We start from the raw sequence: 15,998 nt of genomic DNA, 5'->3' as shown, positions 1-15,998 counted from the left end.
GAATTTTTTTCATTTAGAGGGTTGTGAATCTTTGTACTTGCCTACCCAGAGGACTGCAGATGCTCCATTGTTCAAAGCTGACAGATTCTGATCGTTGAGAGAATTGAGCGATATGGAAAGAGGGCGGGAAGAGGAGTTGAGGCAAAAGATCAGCGGTAATCAAACTGAATGGCAGAGCAGGCTCAAGCGTCCATGTGCTCTACTGCTGCTCCTATTTCTTATGTTCTTATATTGCTTTTATACTTGAGCATCTACTGTCGGCATCAAAGACTTCCAGCTCAGGTATCGCACAGAGTAAATTGCTCCTTATTGTTCTTGAGCCAAAAGCCTCAGAAGACCCAATGATCTTATTGTCACCTCCCACACCTTACTCAGAGTATGATTGACAATTTAAGTGTCAAATTACAGCAATTTTATGCTGTGGCTCCATGCTTACTATTTTCTGACTTACTTACTGCAAACTACATAAGGGAAACCTTCGGCCAATTAGTCTGGGCTGTATTTAAATCCGGGTCTCAACAGTGAATAGACAACATTCTAAACCACTGCACCATCCTGTCACTGAACTGAAGAGATGATTGCTAAAAGCTGTTGATTTTCAGTAAATTACCTTTACAGCAAAGGAATAATTCTTCCAAAAGTCACGAGTTTGACCATAAATTGCAGGTCTTTTTTTTAAATGAAGGTATATCAACAGGGAAGGGATAAACCAAGATACATGACCCACCTTTCAGCTGGAATAATGGTGCAAGACCAAACGAACTGGGAATAAAATACATTATTTTGGTGAGGAAAGAGGATGAATGGGAGAGAATGTTCCATCAGGTCGGCAGTGAGGTTCGAAAAGCATTATTAAAAAATGCTTGCCTCCCATTATTTTGACCTCTTATAATGACTGTGACATGAAGCAAATGAGGATCATAAATGATTTAAATGATAAATATCTGCAGCTCAAAATGTATTCAGACTTTCTTCCCCTGCCTCAGCTTACATCAGCCTTGTTGCAGTTCAGTAAACATCCGTGTGCAGTGCTTCAGCTCGGTCACAAAACCAAGCTTGCATAAATCTGCTGAATTGCTGCCAAAATTTCTAACCTCGTTTGAGACTTGGCACAAGAGGCAAGTCTAGTGGACAATTTGAGATTGCTGGACACCATAGGAACAAGTTTTTGTTTTGTTCACCGCCGCAAGGTTTGAAACTTGAAAAACAATGATCCCTACATCTGGCTTCAAAGTCACCTTCCAAACTTGTACCGGGCCAGTTCGTTCAAACCAAACAACAGATGACCATTTTTTAGATCTGCAATAGTTGCCCCTGATTTTGTTCAACCAAAACTAAATTACCAAACCTTTTGAACAGAGCAAGTCATGGGCTTGTTTCATAACAACAGCACTCCAGATGTATCTCCCAAATGCCTATGGGACAAGGCCAAAGCTACCTCAGAGATGCAGTCATTTACAATGCATCTACTTGCAAAACATTCAAAGTTGAAACAGATTCAGAATCTTGAAAAAGAGAGTATGAAGCCCTGGAGAAATTACATAAACCAAGCAGACTGTACACAATTTAGCTAAATCTGCAATACAACCCAGCCTGCTCTTCTAACAAACAGAACATTCTCTCATATAAAAACAGAAAGCGCTGGAAAAACTCAACAGGTCTGGCAGCATCTGTGGAGAGAGAAGCAGAGTTAACACTTCGAATTCAATATGACTCTACTTCAGAACTGTTCCAAAGAAGAGTCATATTGGTCTTGAAACGTTAATTCTGTTTCTCTCTCCACTGATGCTGCCAGATCTGTTGAGTTTTTCCAGCACTTTCAGCTTTTATTTCAGATCTCCAGCATCCGCAATATTTTGCTTTCATATTAGAATGTTCTCTCAGTTGGAAAATCTGACATCCAAAACTGTGATAAAACTTCAAATTCTCTCTTCTAGTAGCATCCACTTTCGTAAACATCTGACACAGTAATTGTGATCAATATATGTTAATAAAGCTTGTATTCCCTTGAGTATAAAGGAGTAATGGAATATTTAGAATGATTAAAAGGATTTAATAGGGTAGATAGAGGGAAACTATTCCCTCTGGTGGGGGAGCCCAGAAGAAGCGTGCACTGCCTTAAAATTAGATCTAGGCCAATCAGGAGAGTAATGGAAATCTGGAACTCTTCCTTCCCCACAACCCCCCATCACTGCCCCACACCCTCCGCCTCGTCACATCCCCTGCAAAAATCTGTTGAGCCCAGGGTCAAATGAAACTTTCAAAACTGAGATTGATAGATTTCTTTGTTTGGAAAGGGTATCAAGGGGTATGGAACCAAGGTGAGTAAATGAAATTAAGATACAGATTATCAGTGAAGTGATGCATGGCATTCTTCTTGGGTTGCTATAGTCCTAGTGGCGATAGTATTCCCACAATGGGAAAGAATATTGATCCAGTAATGATGAACAAATGATGATATAAGCCTAAGTCAAGGTATTGTGGACCCAAAGACAAAATACTAGGCTCCCATGACATTGCTGTTCTGATCCCTTTCATTGGTTACAGGTCGATGGGCAGGGAGGGCCTACTGATGCAAATTTGACAAGTCACTGCTTGATTTATTCCCCTGTCATTCAGTATCCCCTGATACACACTGTCTACCAAACTCACTGCATCAAGCATGCCGTTCATCAGGCATGCCCTGCTCTGCAGCTACTGCCACTGAAAAGGACAAGAGCAGCAAAGTCATAGAAACACCATCTTCTCTTGAACACACATTGCCATTCCCTTGATCATCACTGGGTCAACATCTTAGGATTTTCCATCTAATGCTATCACAAAAACTTAATCAGCAGAAGAACAGCAGTTCATGAAGGTAGCTCAGCACCGCGTGCTTAAGACAACCTGAGTAATAAATGAGCCTTTTTCACCATCACCATATGGGGTCATAAAGGCACAAAAGTAGGCCATTCAGCCCATCAAGTTATACCAGACAATAATTTTGAAGAGGGACAAACATGGAGGAGGGGACAGGAAGCAGGGAAAATTAACGAAAAAGGGCTTACAATGTTTGGAAAAAACATTTGTAAGCACATTAGCAATGCTTACTCTCAGTCTATTCTCATATATCTGTAGGTAAAATCTAGGCTGATATTCAGTGCAGTATTGAGGGAATACAGCACCGTCGGATGCGCTAACTTTTAGTTGAAACATTAAACCAAAAACCTGTCTTCCCTCTCAGGTGGATGTAAAAGTTGCCATGGCACTTTTTTGAAGAAGTTCATCAAGGTTTATTAGAATGATACCTGAAATGAGCAGGTTGTCTTATGCGCATAGGTTGGACAGGCTAGGCTTGTTTCCAATGGCGACTGGAAGAGTAAGGGGTGACTTGATGGAAGTATTTAAGATCCTGAAAGGTCTTGACAATGTGGAAAGAATGCCCCCTCTTGTGGGTGAGTCCAGAACTAGGGGGCACTGTTTTAAAATTAGGGGTCACCCTTACAGGACAGATAAGGAGAATTTTTTTCTCTCAGAGGGTTATGTGACTTTGGAACTCAGTGCCTCAGAAGGCAGTGGAAGCCGGGTCACTGAATATTTTTATGGCACAGGTAGATAGATTTTTGTTAGGCAAGAGAATCAAAGGGTATCGGGGGGGGTGGTTTTGGGAACACAAAACTCTAAACAAAACAGATCGGCCATGATCTTATTGAATGGCGGAGCAGGCTCGAACGGCCAGATGGCTTACTCCTGCTCCTATTTTATGTGTTCTAGTTTCCTGACCAATTTAATCCTTCAACCAGCATCAATAAATGACCAAAGAATCTATATTTTTTTAAATTACATTGCTGTTGTTGAAATTTGCTTTGCATAAATTGGCTGCTACGTTTCCTTTGTTACAACAGTGACCACACTGGCTGTAAAAAAAACTCGGTCTTCAACGTGAGTATCCTCGACTCTATCTCGCAGCACGCTACCCGCTACCACTTCAGCACAACTCCAACCCGGCATGAGGCAGAAAAGGCCATTCAACAGCTAAAGAGCAACAAGGCATCAGGAGTAGATGGAATCCCCGCCAATGCACTAAAGTATGGCGGAGAAACACTACTGGTGCGAATACAGGGCCTCAGCTCCCTTATCTGGAAGGAGGAGAGTGTGCCAGGAGATCTCAGAGATGCCATAATTCTGACCATCATTAAGAAAGGTAACAAGTCCGACTGCAGTAACCATAGAGGAATCTCCTTGCTGTGAGCCACAGGGAAGATCATCACAAGAGTCATCCTCAATCGTCTACACCCTGTGGCTGAAGAGGTCCTCCCAGAGTCACAATGCGGATTCCACCCATTAAGAGGCACAATGGATATGCACCAACCCTTGTACATGGCTTTCTTTGACCTCACAAAAGCCTTCAACACTGTCAACCGTGAAGGATTATGGAGCATCCTCCTCCATTTTGATTGCCCACAAACGTTTGTCACCATCCTCCGCCTGCTCCACGATGACATGCAAGCCCTGATTCTGACCAACAGATCCACCACAGGCCCAATCCACATTCGGACCGGGGTCAAGCAAGGCTGCGTCATCACACTGATGCGCTTCTTGATCTTCCTTACCTAAATGCTCTATCTCACCCTCAGCAGGCTCCCCGCTGGAGTGGAGCTGGAGTGGCGTGCAGAACAAGTGGGAACCTGTTCAACCTCCGCCACCTGCAGGCCAGATCCAAGGTCGTCCCATCTTATGTCATTGAACTACAGTACACAAACGATGCTTGCATCTGCGCACACCTGGACACAAGTTCCAAGCCATCGGCAGCACCTTCACTGAGGCGTACGAGAACATGGGCTTTACACTAAACATCCATAAGACAAAGGTTCTCTACCAACCTGCCCCCTCCACACCGCACTGCCCCCCCGGTTATCAAAATCCACTTCAAGGCCTTGGGCAACGTGGACTACTTTCCACACCTTGGAAGCCTACTGTCAGCAAAGGCAGACATCGGTGACAAGGTTCAACACCGCCTTCAGTGTGCCAGCGCCGCCTTCAGCTGCCTGAGGAAGAGAGTGTTTGAAGACCAGGACCTCAAACCAAGCTCACAGTCGACAAAGCAGTATTGATACCCACCTTCCTATATGAGTCAGAGACGTGGACTATGTATAGCAGGCACCTCAAAACTCTGGAGAAGTACCACCAGCGCTGCCTACGCAAGATCCTGCAAATCCATTGGCAGGATAGGCGCACATACATCAGTGCGCTCACTCAGGCCAAGATCCCCAGCATCGAAGCGCTGACCAGGCTCGATCAGGTCCGCTGGGCGGACCACATCATCCACATGCCTGACACGAGGCTCCCAAAACAAGCGCTCTACTTGGAGCTTCGAAGCGGCAAGTGAGCCCCAGGAGGGCAGAGGAAATGCTTCAAGGACATCCTCAAAGCCTCCTTGAAAAGGTGTAACATCCCCACCGACATCTAGGAATCCCTAGCCCAAGACCACCCGAAGTGGAGGGAAAGCATCCAAGAAGGAATCAAACAGCTCAAATCTCATCGCCAAGGACTAGGTGAAGCCAAGTGTCGACACCGAAAGGAGTGCATGGCAACCCAGCCACCCCACCCACCCATTCCCTTTATCACCATCTGCCCCACCTGTGACAGAGACTGTAGGTCACACATTGGACTCTTCAGTCACCTGAGAACTCATTCTTAGTGTGGAAGTAAGTCATCTGCAACCCTGAGGGGCTGCCTGAGAGAGAGAGAAAACTCTTTGCAGCATCCTGAGATCATGAAAAACACTACATAAAATACAAGTCTTTTTCTCTGTAAATATAGAAATTTGTAACTGGAACTTCCTCTCTACTGAAACAAAAGAACTATTAAAAGTCCAACAATTTACATCAACCTTTTTATCTCTTCTATTCAGTTACAATCCCATATTAAAACTTGCATGACAGCAAAATTGCACACTCCTCATGGAAATGCAGAAACACAAAGGTACCATTGCTGAATACCCCACTGTCAACATCCTGGGGGGGTTAATATTGACCAGAAACTGAACTGGACTAGCCATATAATTACTGTGGCTACAAGAGCAGGTCAGAGGCTGGGAATTTTTCAGAGAGTAGCTCACCTCCTGACTCCCCAAAGCCTGTCCACCACCACCAAGATACAAGTCAGGAGTGTGATGGAATAATCTCCACTTGCCTGGATGAGTGCAGCTCCAACAACATTCAAGAAGCTCCACACCATCCAGGGCAAAGCAGCCCACTTGGTTGGCACTCCATCCACCGCCTTAAGCAAACACTCCCTCCACCACCGACAAGTGTATACTATCTACAAGATGCACTGCAGCAACTCACCAAGGCTCCTTCGACAGTACCTTCCAAACCCACAACTCCTACCACCTAGAAGGACAAAGGCAGCAGATGCATGGGAACACCACCACCTGCAAGTTCGCCCTCAAATCGCACACCATCCTGACTTGGAAATATATCGCCATTCCTTTACTGTCGCTGGGTCAAAATCCTGGAACTCCTTCCCTAACAGCACTGTAGGCGTTCTGATACCACATGGACTACAGTGGTTGAAGAAGACAGCTCACCACCACCTTCTCAAGGTCATTTAGGGATGGCCAATAAATGCTGGACTTGGTGACACCAACAGTTCATGAATTTTTTTTTATAAAGATTGCATCTGTTCAAGCCATTTCTAGTTTTAAAAACCTCCTTCAGGTCTCCTCTTACACTTTCCGTTCCAAAGAACCACAGACTTTCCAGATAGATGGATCCTCAAAATTCTGGTCACGTCTTTTTAAATCAGGGGTGTAATTTTCCAGACCAAACCTGCCCCCACCTCTGTGGCAGATTTAATGGCAGGTGCCATGGTGGGGCGGGGGGGGGGGGGGGGGGGGGGGGGGGGGGGGGGGGGGGGGGGGGAGGAGAGAGAAACAACATGGTGGGAGCAGAAAAATCGATTTTCCGGCGGCATGAAATGACAGCAGGAACGTACGCTCCCGCTCATTGCGGTGTGTTGTCACTCCTGCCAGAGGCCATCCTGAAACCGTTTGGCATCCCGTTAATGGGATGCAGACAAAGGCCTGACCGGAATCGTCCCGTACCCCCCCCCCCCCTCCCCCCCCCCCCCCCCCCCCGCCCAATCAAACCCACCACCAGCGGGTTTTTCACGCTGCCCCAGAACACATCTGGACCAATGTGGCATGCAAATGTCAGCACTTTACCTGGAGAGGGCTGGGGCAGCTTGTGGTGATCAGGATGGAGGCCTCCAGCGACTGTGGACCCTGGAACACCACACGCTGCAACGGTTGGGCGCAGCAACAACCACGCAGATCTTCTCGGCCCAGCAGATTCCAGGAGTTCGATCTTCAAAGCAGCAGCTCCTTCCAGGAGGTGGATCTTCAAGCAGCAGCATATTTACAAAAGAGTCATATGATTAACAATCATAGTGCACCCGTGCAGCCACATGGCAAATCAAAACTTCTTAATCTTTCGTTCCCCACCACTTCTTCTAGGTGCTCTCTCGGCATCTGCAGCAGGGGTGGAGGCACCTGCTGACCACTTTGCCCCGCTGTCTTGGATGACTTTGACGGCTGTCCTCTGGAGACCCGATGCCTGGAGGCTTACTTTGGCTGTCCTGCTGTGGGGCAGCTGTGGTCACAAAGGACGAGGTTGAACAGGTCACATGCAACGGGGATTCCGAAGAGCCGGACAGCCTCAATGTCCTGAGTGGAGGTCCCATGGATGTCCAACAACCACTCCCCCTCCCGCTGGGTGCCCGAGGGCCTTGCATGAATCCTGGTGGGGAAGAAACATCTGGAGGGAGGTCAGGGTGCCCTATCCCCCTCTCACATAGCCACTGCGAAAGCTCACCTAAGGACACAGCGATGGAGTGCAGGTCTGCACGCATCTCCGGCAGAATCTGCTGGACCAAGTTCTCCATGGCATCTGCCACCCCAAAGAGACCTCCATGTGTGCACAGGTCAGAACCACTTCATCAGAGAGCAGGCAGATGGACTCCACCACGTCACGTGTCACTCAGTTGAGGGCCTCCACCACTTCTTGCTGCCTCTCCAGCATCTTGTACAGGGGCGATGCCAGAGCCTTGTCATCAGACTCAGATGTCCTCAGCAGTCCTCCGAATGCCCGTGAGCGTGGTTGACCCTACTTCCTCCTGCTGTGAACACGTGCCCGTGCAGTGACCACCAGAATGAGAGACCTTTCTTGAACTACATCTATTATCCACCGAGGTGTGTCTCTCTGCCTTGGTGCAGGGTGCAGGTGAACTGCTATGACACCTCTACAGATGCACTTTCTTCCTCCTCCCCAAGGTCCTCACTCCTCTGTGGACTGGTGTGACTGCTGGACAGGTCTTATGCTCTTGCCTGGCCCCCCCCACCGCTGGCACCTGTAGGTATGAGAGGAGAGTGTGAATGACCGCATGAGCTGGCTCCAACATACAGGAACACATGACCCTTAAGTTTCTATGTGACATGCCTGGATGCTTACAGGATGGAAGCTGCCGGCCGACCTCTCCATTTCTGCAGGCTTAGCCAAGTTCCTCCCCTGCCTGCAGGGCTACCCACCCCTCAAAGTCGTTCAGGTTCTTGGGATCGCCAATCCCCTCCAGTCCTCTCCTTCTCTCTCCTATTGTGCCATAACTTTTCCTGCACAGAGAAGAAGGGGTTGAGAGCTATTGGGTTTCACATATCTTCTCGTGATTCCAATTTTACAAATAACCCACTGGATTGTGTGCCATGTGATTGATCAGGTTGCCCACAAGGGTTCTGGGGCAGCACCCTCCAGAGCGGTGAGCCCATGCAGATAGAATGATAAGGCTCACAGAGGCATATCATTAGCAGTGCTTACTGGTGCCCTCAATGCCTGAGCCCCTTCCCTGCGCCCTCACCTCACAGACAACATGTGAGCTCACTGTGTGGAAGGGTCAGCGACCCACAGTGGCCGCTCCACTGCAGACTAGATGGACTGCAGTGGATCTATGAGGTATCACCTTATCAAATTGCCACTGAGGCTCATGTCCCCTCTATCATTTAATGAGGTGAGTGAGAGCAGTTGACGGTTCACTTACCCTGACGGAGTGGATGAGGTCATTCATGTGTTTCCTGCACTGCAGGGCAATCCTCTGATGGAGGCCATGGGCACTGACCACCCTTTCGACTTCCTCCCATGTCGGGTTGGTCTTTTGGCTCAGCCTCCTCCTTCCATTCTGTGGGTAGAGGACGCCCCGCCTGGGCTCCACTTCAATCAGCAGGACTTCCAGGGGGGCATCAATGAATCCACTCCTTGTGAAAGGCAGGCCATCTCCTCCTTGAACGGTGGGTAGGTTGATGCCCTGGTGCCTTTTAAACATGGCGCCCAGATATGACAGTGGGGCATGCACCATCCAGCCCGCGATATGGCGCAAATTCCCACCAGCCTCCATGGCGGGAAGGACTCCTGTTCCCACCCCCGCCATGGGAATTAGACCCAGAATGGAAAATTCTGCCCCCAGATGTACTGTATACCTTCAAGAACATGCATGGAACTGCATTCAGATCATAAACGCGCTGTCAATGAGGTCAAATTTATTTAATTTTGGGACAATACATAAACATCAAGTTGTATTTATATTACACCTTCAACATAATAAAACATCTGCAGGAGATTCACAGAAGTTTTACAGAGCAAACCTTTACACTGAGCCACATACGGCGATATTTGGGCAGATGGCCAAAAGCTTGGTTAAAGAGTTGTGTTTTAAGAGCTTCTTAAAGGAGGAATGAGAGGTATAGCGGCTTAGAGGTTTATGGAAGGAATTTCTAAACTTAGGAGCTAGGGGTACTCAAGGGATCAGAATTAGAGGAGTACAGATATCTTGAAGGGTTGTAGAGCTGGAGGAGATTACAGAGATGGGGGGCAGGGTCATGGAGGGATTTGAAAACAAGGATGAGAATCTTAAAACCAAGGCTTAAGTGGAGCCAATGCAGATCAGCAACTACAGGGTTGATGGGTGAACAGGACTTGATGTGGGTTGTAGAGTTGCATACATACACCAGTTCAAAAATCAGTTAGAGCAAGTAGCAAGTAGCAGGAAAGGGGTAATCTGCACAAACGTTAACTTCTGGTTTTACACTGGCTTGCGTTAAGATTAGCACAGCTACAAACCTTGCTTCATAGGTTGACCAGGTGAAAATTGGCACTAGTTTAGTGCACATAATTTTGTTAATTTAAATTGTGAACAGGCTCCGGACAGAATCCAACACCGGTCTCTGATTATGGAGAGATAGATCTTCAGTGATGCTGGCAATGCCCCAAACCCTGCTAAAAACGTAGTGGCAGTGTGGGTTTAGAATCATTAAAACCTTACTGCACAGAAGGAGTCCAGTCAGCCTGTTGCTCCTGTGCTGTATGTCTCTCTCAAAGAGTTGTCCACTTAGACCTATTCTCTTTATCAGTTCATTTTTATAAGCTATTGTGGATTCTCTTTCCACTGCTGTTTCTAGTGGGAAATTTGATATCCTAACATGCTTCTGCATAAAAAGAAAATCTCTTAGCCTCTCACCTGGTTCCTCAAATCAATTCTTAAAACAGGTCATTTGGCCATTTTAACGTTGCTGTTTGTGGAAATTTTCTGTTTGCAAATTGGCTGCACGTTTCCTACACTGCAACAGTCACTACACTTCAAAAACACTTTATTGGTTGAGAGCACCTTTGTAGGTTCTGAAAAGTGCCAAATGAATGCAAATCTTTCATTTTTTTCCCTTCTGCAGCACTGAGGGCAACTATAAGTTCCCACCCAGGGCCCTGGCTAAGTTTGGCTAATTTAGCACCAAAAGGAATTGAATATAGGCCCTTCAAACTATGTAGAGTTTTTTTTAAACCCACTGACTTATCCGAGGAAACTATGGTGATGGTCCTCTTAACTGCCCTTAATAGGCATTGCAATGGTGGGGGAGGGATGGGGGGAGGAGGAGACTGTTTCCCTGTCATCTCAGTCAGCAAATTATGAGTATATGGGAAAGGGGAATTAGTAAATAAATATAGTAATCAGGGGAAAGCCATCTAAAATAAACTTAGTGATACCTTCCTTGCACTTGCAACACCAGATTGCATCCGTAAGAATCAAGGTGACAGGGCGTGTTTGCTGCTTCGCTGCCAATCCACAGTGTGCTATCTCGTCCATCTCTCCCCGGGAACCCAAAGTCAGACCAAATTATATCCTACTAAAGAAATGCACACATTAGTACACCATTACTGGTCTTTCACGCCTTCATTCTGCTCAGTCTCTATGCGCAACTCCTCTCAGTCTCCATTGATGCTACTCTGTATCTGACTTTCAGAAGACATGTAGGATGAGTCGTTAAACTGAGTACTCTCAGGTGGATGAAAAAAATGCTCCAGCACTACTTCAAAGTAGGGAAGAGGAGTTCTCCTGGTTTCCTGGCCAATATTTTTCCTCAATCAGCATCACTAATTAAAATAAAGAGATTATCTGGTCATTATCGCATTGCTGTTTGTGTGAGCTTGCTGTGTGCAAATTGACAGCTTCTTACTTTACAGCAGTGATACACTTCAAAAGGTACTTCATTGGCTGTAAAGTGTGTTAGGACATTCTGAGGTTGTGAAAGGCACGATATAAATGCAATTCTTTCTTTTTAATAGTCAATCAAAAATAACAGGTCCTCCACTTTTCCTTGCTGTTTACTGGCTCTCTCTCATTACTTCACAGTGGCATTGACCCTAACCTGATTTATAATAGGCTCTTACAGCTGGATGGATAAAGGATATGTTTATTCCATTAGTATGGCCTTGATTTGAGCCCAATTACAAGTGAAAATACAATGAACTAAGCAGTGCACCACCCAGTCCTCCAAGGCACAAACAATATTTGACCAGGCCTTTTATCTCCTTCCCTGTCTGTATTCCACTGTCCATTTCTCCCTTTTCTAAAGGAATTTATGTCACCAATATTGCACATTTCACTGCATCTTATTACCAAAATCCATGTTGTCACCTACATTATATCTAAATTAAAAGCTGGAATCTTCTGCCTGTTAACAAGCCAGTCTTGAGGGAAATTACACAAACCAATTTGTTAAATGTAATATGCTGATGTCATCTAGGACTGATCACAACCCGATTGTTGCCAGCTGCATGAGATCATGTGTTGGTTACTTCTCGTTAATAGTCAGGGCTCGTGCCAGATGCTGTGTGTTTTCAAGTATTTTAATTTTTTTCTTAACCCATTCCTCACATCAAACACATGGGCTCTTTCCTTTCCAATTCCAGGCTCCTTTGCAAGAGAATAGCAAGATTCCACCCCTCTACTTATGAAACTTGTTGGTCAATTCAAGTGTCAAATTGTTTCCAGTGGCAGCAGGGTCCGTAAAGCAGAGGAAACAGATTTAATGTAATTTGCAAACAAACCAGAGGGGGAGGCGGGGAGAATTTTTTCTTTAATACAGCGAATTATGATGATCCAGGGTGCAGCATCTAAAATGGCGGTAGGAACAGATGCAACATCAACTTTCAAAAGGGAATGAGATATATACTCGAAGTGGAAAAAAATTCAGGGCTATTGGCAGAAGTGGGATTAATTGGGTAGCTCTTGCAAAGAGCCAGCAAAGTACAACGAGCTAATAAATTTCTTCTGTGCCACATCAGTCCATATCAACAATTCACAGGCAGGAAAAGACATCAACAGAAAATGCTGAAAGTGCTTAGCAGGTTAGGCAGCATCTGTGGAGAGAGAAAGTGTTAACGTTCCATCCTCAGGTGAAAGATCATCGACCTGACACATGCACTCTGCTTTTCTCTCTCTACAAATGTTGCCTGGCCGGATGAGCATTTCCAGCATTTTCTGTTTTTATTTCAGATTTTCAGCATCCGCAGTATTTTGCTTTCATTGAGTAGATCTCTCAAGCTTTCCCCACACTAGGTTGGCCAGACCATGATGGCTAAACACTTCTTCGCTTCCCCCCACCTTCCTCCTAGCCTTCCAGCCAGGTAATTTCCTGAGAGAAGCAGAAGAGACAGATAAAAAAAACCTACATGGATCTGTGATTCGAAGAATGTTCATAGGGGATACCTTGTGGACCTTCAACAACATCCAGATAATTTCCTATCACTCTACAAGCAAGGGGAGGTGCTCTGACTATAGGATGAAACCAAGAAAGGTGATAGAATACTGTTTGAACATAACAAATTATCTTCCTAGCACTGCTTCAGTTTCATTTTCTAAGTTTTTTATTTGGGCTCTAAATCTGATAAACATCAGTAGATAACTGATTGCAATCTTCTTTGAAAATAAACAATCCTCTTCCTCTGACTTTTCTAAGACATTTACTCAATGTAATGGGAGCAATAATCCAGCAGCAATGCACTTTAACTGCAAATATATGATATGCAACAAAATTGTACATTCCATGTTCCCTGATAGAAATTTATAGCTGGCAATAACTTCACTATTCTAACATTGAGCAGGATGAAATTATGTTAATTTATAACTTTTAGCAATCAGTAATGAAGAGCTGGCTTCCCTGTTCTTAAGTTTGCTTTTAATTTCTGTTGGCAATTCATTCAAAGTGACACACGGGACTAAATGTACCAGGAAGACATGCATCAAAGAAAACAAAGCTTAAAATTTTGGCAAAGGGATTTATCAAAAGCTAGCACAATGTCTCTAATGAAACTCCCTGTAGCAGCTGGACATAGACCTTATTCACATTGCAACAGCCACAGAATAAAAGTTACTAGCCTCTGGCTGTGTTTTGGGGTTTATTGCCATAGTTCAATACTGCAGTGGGTCTGGTACTAGACTAGTGATGTGGAGATCGTGAGTTCAATCTACACCAAGACATGTTGTGAATTTGAATTAATTTGTGGGGTGACACCAGAATATATCTGTCCTTAAACACAAAACCAGTCCACTGCTAGTTCAGAGAAGGAAACCTGCCACCACTGACCCTACACGTTGTTCCAGTCCCACACTATGAGCTTGCACCTTACTGCCCTCCAAAGTCATGCGGTGGAAACTCAGAATGAGCAAACAAAACAATAGAATTTTACATAAGGAGGCAATCCAGGCCATCATACCAGTGCCAGCTCTTCATATTGTACCAAAGATGCTAGAAATTTGATCAGAACAACTGTGCAAATAAGGCCCTAAAAATAAAAGACCATTTCCACATTGCTTCCAAAGAGCAATTCGATATACGTCATATCCAGCTTATGGCTTTGCATGTTAAGTGCCCCCTTCTAGTTAACTAAGCTTCTTTTAGCTGAGGGAGGTAACAGTTGGCTGCAGGGCACTCTGAGTGTGTGCATGCATGCATCTGATACAGTCACTAATGTCATTGCTGATGCTCTGCTGGCTGTATGATTTTTTTTTCTGTTTGCAATGTGACTGCAAGCAGTGAAGGACAGTGCTGCAATGCACCACATGCAGTGCCTTCTTTTGCCCTACTTTGAAAGTGCTTATAAGCCGCTGTAGTGCCGCTGGGCTCCCAAAGGGTATGTTAATGCTTGCCCAGCTACAAGGCAAATGTAAATGGCAGGGACTGGCTAAAATCAATAACCTAGAAGATCTGTTAAAACAGCTCTTTCCTGGCAGAACATTTCAGTAGTTTCGGATTTGGCTGGCAGACAATCGTTCACTTCTCTTTAGCCACTTCCTCCACTCAACGCATCTTCCACTGGCACACAAAAAGGCACAAGTTAATAGTGCCAAAATTTTAACATGAGATGTCGATCAAAAACAGGCTCAAAGACATTAAGCACACATGAAGGTGGAGACCTCAAAGTACAGAGGGCACTCCATTGGAAGTGCCATCCTTCAGATGGGAATTGAGACTGAGGCCGAATCTGCCTGTCCCAATGGTTTCTGGGGGATGTTAAAGACCTTATGGCACCTCAGAAAGGAGAACATGGAGTTTTCCTGGTGTTCTGGGCAGCATTCTGCCACTTAACTAGCATCACCAAAAAAAAACCCTACTGTTGTTGGTAAAATCTTATTAAGAGCAAAATGGCTGCATGGGCTGTCATTGTATATTAACCATAAGACATAGGAGCAGAAGTAGGCCCTTCGGCCCACCGAGTCTGCTCTGCCATTCAAAGAGATTATGGCAACTCCACTTTCCTGCCTTTTCCCCATAACCCTTGACTCCCCTACTGATTAATAAGTTGTCTATCTCAGCCTTGAATATACTTAATGACCCAGCCTCTACAGACCTCTGCAGTAAAGAATTCCACAGATTCACTACCCTCTGAGAGAAGAAATTCCTCCTCATCTCTGTTTTAAATGGGCGAGCCATTACTCTGAGATTATGCCCTCTGGTTCTAGACTCTCCCACAAGGGGAAACAACCTCTCAGAATCTACCCTGTCAAACCCCCTAAGAATCTTGTATGTTTCAATAAGGTCACCTCTCATTCTTCTAAACTTCAATGAGTACAGGCCCAACCCACTCAACCTCTCCTCATAAAAAAATCCCTCCATACCTGGGACCAACCTCGTGAACCTTCTCTGGACTGTCTCCAATGCCAGTATATCTTTCCTTATATAAGGGGACCAAAACTGTTCACAGTATTCTAGGTGTGGTCTAACTAGTGCCTTGTATAGTTTTAGCAAGACTTCCCTATTTTTATAGTTCATTCCTTTTGAAATAAAGGCCAACATTCCATTTGCCTTCCCTATAACCTGCAGAATTTGTATGTTAGTTTTTTGTGATTCATACATGAGGACCCACAAATCCCTCTGTGCTGCAGCTTTCATCAATCTTTCTCCATTTAAATAATATTCGGCTCCTCTATTCTTCCTGGCAAAGTGCATAGCCTCACATTTTCCCACATGATATTCTATCTGCCAAGTATTTGCCCACTCATTTAACCTGTCAATATCCCTCTGTAGATTTTTTGCGTCATCCTCACCACTTGCCCTCCCACCTATTTTTGTGTCATCCGCAAACTTAGTGATGGTACATTCACTTCCTTCATCCAAATCATTAATATATTTTTTA

At 45.2% G+C, this 15,998-nt stretch overlaps 1 protein-coding gene across 5 annotated transcripts in view; it reads right to left on the bottom strand.

Annotated features, from left to right (window-relative positions):
• hspbap1 (hspb associated protein 1) overlaps positions 1-15,998 on the bottom strand; it is a 79,297-nt gene that overhangs the window by 34,682 nt on the left and 28,617 nt on the right. For all 5 annotated transcript variants that reach the window (XM_041200062.1, XM_041200063.1, XM_041200064.1 and 2 more), the window contains exon 4: positions 11,067-11,203. In XM_041200062.1, the coding sequence (XP_041055996.1) occupies positions 11,067-11,203 (137 nt within the window). The remainder of the gene's footprint in view (positions 1-11,066; positions 11,204-15,998) is intronic.

Source organism: Carcharodon carcharias, chromosome 12, assembly GCF_017639515.1.
Source record: "Carcharodon carcharias isolate sCarCar2 chromosome 12, sCarCar2.pri, whole genome shotgun sequence".
In the NCBI taxonomy this organism is placed as follows: Eukaryota; Metazoa; Chordata; class Chondrichthyes; order Lamniformes; family Lamnidae; genus Carcharodon; species Carcharodon carcharias.
Note: the sequence above shows the minus strand (reverse complement) of the source record. Positions and strands in the feature narration are given on the sequence as shown.